At 34.2% G+C, this 6,785-nt stretch overlaps 1 protein-coding gene across 1 annotated transcript; it reads left to right on the top strand.

The window, feature by feature from the left end:
* The first annotated feature begins 3,957 nt into the window (after positions 1-3,957).
* On the top strand, positions 3,958-5,097 carry LOC143595885 (UPF0481 protein At3g47200-like). The gene has a single exon (XM_077074797.1). It carries the CDS (start codon positions 3,958-3,960, stop codon positions 5,095-5,097), a length of 1,140 nt encoding a protein of 379 aa, XP_076930912.1.
* The last annotated feature ends 1,688 nt before the right edge of the window (positions 5,098-6,785 follow it).

Here is a 6,785-nt window from a genome sequence, read left to right as displayed (position 1 = left end):
TAGTTGAGAGTTCTAGGCCTTAAAACTCTGATATATTACGAAACAGATACGAAAAAAAGAGAGGATGATACGTAGATAAAATAATTATAATAAATATCATTATTTGTAGTAATAATAAACAATAATAGTAATAAAAACAAATTATACTAAGTAGGTAAGGTTATGACGCTGATCAAATGATTTAATAAAACAGAGTATTTAAAAAATAAAATAGCAAAACGATTATAAACAAACAGCTAAATAAATCATCGTAACACGAGTTCTCCCCAGATACATGTGAATGTATACATATCGTGTCAACAAAAGTCCAATACAACAAGCCCATACAAACATACAAGAAAATCACAAACTAAACTTCATAGAAGTAAAAAAATAACAAGCAAACCAAACTTTAACTCCAACTATAAACATAGCATATTTTATACATTATGTAACCTTCAATTTTGATATATAAACACATCATACAAGAAAAATATATATTCACACTAATATAAATATATAAACTACAAGCGAACTAAAAGTTAGTAGATATATAAACCCAAGCACGATCCCTGTCGCCCATTTACCTCACACAAATTTCTACTATTTTTTTGAACGGCCTAATTAATTTGTACTATATATTTGCTTTGAATTCCATTAATTTGTGTCCACAGTCATAAACGCCTCACCCCTAATTTGTACTATAGGTTTTGAATTCCGTTGATTTTGTAGATCAAAATCTTATCCATGCTTTAAATAAATATGTTGTCAAGTTTCGAGTTTTTTCCCAAAAGGGTGTTGATGGGATAAATATTTACCAAGGTGTCCTTTAAAATATATTTACTAAAATGGTCTTTTTGACAAGATTTTTGTTTATCACTCTCAATCTTATTGGTTAAACCAAAATGGACCATTTCATGCTTCTATTTATCTTTCGATAACTATTATAAAAACATAAATCGTTTAAAAAAGTAATTATATACGACGTGAATAATGTAAACCCATACCATTAATTTATAAAACGTACTCATATATTTATAGAACGAGCTGGAAGTGCTCTATGAAAGAAAATAGATGTATGAACCGAAACACAATCCCTTTCGCTCATTTACCTCACACCTAATTTGTACTATTTGCTTTGAATTCCAGTCATTCATTTGAGTCCAGAGTCATAAAGGCCTCACACCTAATTTGTGGTTTTGTACTATTTGTTTTGAATTACGTTGTTTTTGTCACATTAGTTTTGTATTATGTGATCAAAATTTTATCCATGCTTTAAAGATGTTGTCACATTAGATATTTTCATCTTCGATAACTATTAAAACGTGTGTGTATAGGGTATGGAACTGCATTTCGCAACAGGATTGTAGAAGGGTGCTGGTGAAATGTATTTGGTTTAGGTTTTAACCTAAACGACGGTTAAAAAAAGTAAATATGGAATTAATTAAACATGTCTAGAGTTAAAAAAAGAAAATAGTTTTTAGTTATAATAAATTAAATAAATAAGAATAAGAAGTAATTATATGCATACAAAATGGAAGGAAAATTATTTGTGAAAAAGAAAAAAGAAAAACTTTAGTAAACCGATATCTCTATTAATTAAGTTAAGGGTAGAAATAATAGAATAGTAAATCATTTTAAAAAGTAATTCCTTTTTTTCTCTCAATTGCGTCTGCTCCTTCTGCCTTTTTGTTGTTAACTGCCAGCCACCAAGAAAAAAATAATAGTAATGACCTTGTCACCTCTTGTAACCTTTTCGTTAACCTCCCCTTTTCACCCATTAAGTGATTCGAACAACCCGAATCTATAATCCAACCATTTAACGAATTTAAATAAGATTTTACCATAACTGTTAACGCATGAACTTCTTCGATTATGGCCCAATGGGCCTCGGCATCCAAGGCTCTTCCATTTGATTTTGTGTTGTCATGACATTTACTTCTTAAGTTGCACTCAATGTACAATACTTTGCGATATGTCCTTGCATGCCACTATTAAAAAAACTTAAAAGTTTTAAACGACCGATGTTTACCTTATTTATCATGGTTTCAATTCTTTCATTTATCACCACCTTCCTATTGGTTTCGTTCCTCGGGTCTATTCCCTTTGTTGAAATTGTTCGATTGATCCCATCATTTCTTTTTGTTGTAACCGTGGTTGGGTTTGAACTTTCTTTTGCGCTACGTTTTCTTATTTCGGTACAACCAACGGAGATCGACCCATGACCATCTGTTTTGGCTAAGAATTCCGACCCGGATAATAAATTTTCAAATTCCAAGAGTGACGGTGGAGTAGGCCAACCCTGAATAGTAACAACAAACGAATGAAATTACGGTCTCAATATGTGAATAATAATACGTTTCATCCTCGCATCTCCAACCCGTTGCTGATCGAAATCGGTAATCTCCCGACAAAGCGATTTCACCTTATGGAAGTACTTTGGAATTGGCATATCGTTTCGAGTAACCGAAAGCAACTCGGTTTCAAGAAGTTGCAACCGAGTATCGTTTTTCTTCGGGAATAGTCTTTCAAGAACATCTCTTACCTGTTTTGGTGTCTCAGCTTCTTGAAATTGTTCGAACATCTCCTCTTAAAGCGTTGATTTTAGTAGGTACATCGCCTTCCCAACCTTTACTCACAACTTCCCGATAGCACCGCCTATGTCGTTTTCCGGTACCTGTGTCTCGGCTCCGTTAGTTGCCTACCAATGATCCTGCCGTGAAGGTTGCACACGTCGACCCAACCTAGTAATTGGTTTAATTCAATCGCTTAATTCCTGCAACAAAAGACGTATGAACCATCTTTGTTATTGTGCTTAGCGTTTCTTATTCACCACGAGTTTCAATGTATAGCCCCGTCAATCACAGTTCTCGTGGCTAAACTTCGAGCGGCTAAACTCGATTACGTAAGTGGAGCCGTTGGCAATCAAGAATCAATCTCAAATGTGCAGAACAAGAAACAAACCCAATTACTACTTCAACTTGTTCCTTCTATACTAACAATAAGGAAACAGATGGATTAATTCTTTGGCTTGCAGCGGAGGGTTATTTCCTTGACAAACAAGTGCTCTAATTATTTATTAATAATAAGAAACGAACTGGACTATTTTTTTTTTACAAATAAAGACTTAGGTAACTTAATCAAGGAAAAGTAACTCACGGAAAAACTTAATAAACATTATTGAACCAAGGGTTTAAATAACATCCTCAATTATTTAAAACCAATACAAATAAGATTTAAGATAAAACTAACTTAATTAATAAGACTAACTTATTTATAAATAATAAACTAATTATTATTAAAAATCTCCTTCAAGCCATCCATGAGATTTACCAAACCTTACTTAAATATCGTCTCGTTTAACAAGGACATTGCTTGACCATGAGCGCATCCTTCCGACATCTGAATCAAGGTAAAGATCCTATCGTACACTTTCCTTTTGTGAATTTTATTACACTTATACCGAGTCTTGTTCTTATTTTCCGCTCTCTTCTTTGGCGCAATATCGTGCCTTTTTGCGTCATTCATTTTTCCTCCCCATTTTTTGTTATGGCTTTGGATATAACCGCTGCTTGGAATGTTTTTTTTTGTTTTGTTTTTTCTGATTTTTATTCTTTTTACTAGGTTTTTTTTGTTTTTGTTTTTGTTTTTTTTTTACTATTTGCACTTAAACTGTGTGTAACTATTGTTATTATATTTCTCTTTTCTGGTATTGAATTACTAAAATTGTGGTATATATAAATATATAATTGATTTATGAATATTATACAATACATGGCGCCTCGCTTACATGATGGCTTCGCCTCACGCCTCGGCTCTTAGGACCTAAGACCTCACGCTTTTTAAAACCAAGCGATCAATACATAATAGTTGGTTTATCTAGAATGAATTTGTTTCTTTATTAACAGATGTGTAGAATGAATTTGTTTCCTATTATTGACCAGGAATCGATCAAAGCTAACATTTCCAGTGGCAAATATGGATGTAAAACATACCGTCGATGGTCTTCTTAAATGTTTGGAAAGGTTAAAAAGTCAGACTAAACCGTCCGCACCATCAATTTACAGGGTTGCTAGTTTCCTTAAAGATCACAACCCAAGTTTTTACAACCCTCGGGTGGTCTCTATTGGACCTCTTCACAGAGAAGATGAAAACTTGCAAGCAGGTGAAGAAGAAAAAGTCAATCATATGATCAGTCTATTGAACCGTTTAGAAGATCCAAGATCAAGTGAAGTAAAAAAGAAACCCAGACAAGAGAAAACATTGAAAGCATGTACTAAAAAGGTGAATGATTCAATAGACCAAATCAGGTCTTGTTATGCTGAGACAATAAGGTACAAAAACAACGAACTTGCCAAAATGATGGTTATCGATGGTTGTTTCATACTCGAATACTTGTACAGGGCTACAAACCCTAAAGAATCATATTTGTCAAACATGACATTTGTACAGTTTGCAGTTTGTGACCTCGTACTGCTAGGAAACCAAATCCCCTTCCTTGTTCTTCAACATATCTTTGACTGCACTGTCTCGAAACTTGATCAAACTGCCTCTCTTATTGATATGATCCATGCCGCAGTTCTAAAAAAAGTCAACCCTTTTATAAAATGCAAACTTGAGACCATCTCAAATACCACTCATCATCATATTCTTGGCCTTCTGCATGAATGTTACCGGTACGAGGATGCTAAGTCATCAAAATTTTTAAATTCAAGATTTCCCTCGGCCGTAGAACTGGACAGGGCAGGGGTGAGCTTTAAGCGTGTCCGAGATACAGAATGGCCATTGACGATGGAAGTGAAATCACGTAAGTTGCCGTTCTTTTCTTTCTCTTGGGGTAGGCCTACTCTCATAATGCCAGTATTGGAGATTAATGATATTACTGGGTTGGTTTTAAAAACCCTCATCGCGTACGAGCAGTATTCTAATGTAACTCAATATGTTATATCGTATGCCTTTGCCATAGATACGCTAATTGATTCTCAAGAGGACATTGCCAAGTTGGTAGAATCAAAAATCCTTGTTAACCATATTGGCTCGAACCAAGAGGCTGCATACATGATAAACAGCTTATGCAAAGACGTTTACTGGAGAGATCTTTTTTATTTTGATCAGTAGACGGAATTAAATCGGCACTACAATGGTAAGTGGTCCAAAAATATTGCGTGGTTGAGGTGTACTTATTTCAACAATCCATGGAATATCATTGCTCTATTTGCCGGAATTCTTCTATTTGTTCTTACCGTGGTTCAGACCATCTTTACCGTTAACCCTGCCAGAAGCGAGTAATAGATTGTAATTTGTGATTGTGTGTTTTATCTTCTTTCATTCGGTGTGTATGAGCCTTTTGATGATAATAGTTCAAACAATGTAATATAAATGTTGTATAATAAATTTGAAGTGCGTCAGGCATTCATGATTAGCCGTAAACCAAATGAATCAAGAATACTAGGTTCTGAGTGATCGTAATTGGTTATGATTAAGTTGGTTAAATCTGTTTTTAATAATAGTTAATAGGTACTTTTAATTATTGGCTTAAGTTAAATAATTGGACATTTGGAAACTGGGACTAATTCTTTAAACATTCTAAGTGACGAAAATCATTTTTTTCACCAACAAGTGATCTTAGTTTCTATTTAAAATACCTTGTTTTAGCTTCTGCCTTCTTGGATGAAGATGAATCTTGAAATCCACTTGTTAAATCCTTATAATTAACAGCCGACGATCAATTATTAATACCATGATGATACATATATTTATGATTCAAGCCAGCTTGATGTATGTGTATGTAGTTTAGGTGTGCACATGGTCTAGTTTGTGTTATATGAATGTGATCAGGTTTTAGTGTCTAAATCTTTGTATGAATTCAAATGAGCTCTTGTTGCAAATAAACACCTATGATCCTTGTTAAAAATTCAGCTTTGAAAGAGAGAAGGATTAAGGTTTAAAGACATTTTTGCAACATCATCACCGTCATCCACGTGTATGAAAACACGTTTTGTTTATAAGAATATCATGCATGATATACATAATGTAGTCTTAGATGTGATATAAATGAGATTCTAATAATCAAATATCATTTATTCTTCAAGATTTTGGAAGCGTACCACACCTTGCCCATCCAATCCACTTTGGCACCACAAGCTTTAACGGCGAACCTTCTTCACTACCCTTATATAAGCAACCAAACAATCCGTTGGAAATAATTTGTTACTCAAAAACTTACTATATCCTCCCATAACATGCATTAACACACACAGGTTCGCCTTGCTGATCACATAATCAGTACTCCTGTAAGCCTGTCCCAAAACCCTATCCACGGTATCACCTAACGAGAAGAACTTGAACTTGAGATCAAGATGCACGAAGCAATCTTCGTTGGTTATATCATAGTTGTGGATTCTTGATTCTTGTTTTGTGATCGGGACAACTTTGGCAATGATCCTTAACATGTTATTATTATGAAATAATCTTCTGTATTATATTGTGTATTTTGGTATTTATTTGTGTAATCTTTATTTTGGTAATTCTCTTATAATAATGGAGAGTTTGTTTGTAATTCATATTATATATTGAATAATCTTCAACCAAGATTGGTGAGGTTGTTTTACTAAATCATATATGGTATAAGCTTAATTTTCTCCCACCACCGTCTTCTCTCTTCTCTCAACCCTACTGCCGCCTAGTTTCTGGGTGGGGCTGTTCAAAAAACTCGTGGCTCGCAGCTCGCTCGAAAAAAGCTCGGCTCGAAAAAGCTCGATTCTAAATGAGCTCGACTCGACTCGGCTCGATTTCTAAACGAGCCG

The sequence above is a fragment of the Bidens hawaiensis genome, unplaced genomic scaffold (assembly GCF_021521415.1).
Source record: "Bidens hawaiensis isolate Kalapana, Puna unplaced genomic scaffold, B.hawaiensis_p1.1 tig00045626_1, whole genome shotgun sequence".
Classification (NCBI taxonomy): Eukaryota; Viridiplantae; Streptophyta; class Magnoliopsida; order Asterales; family Asteraceae; genus Bidens; species Bidens hawaiensis.
This window is presented reverse-complemented; position numbering and strand designations above follow the sequence as displayed.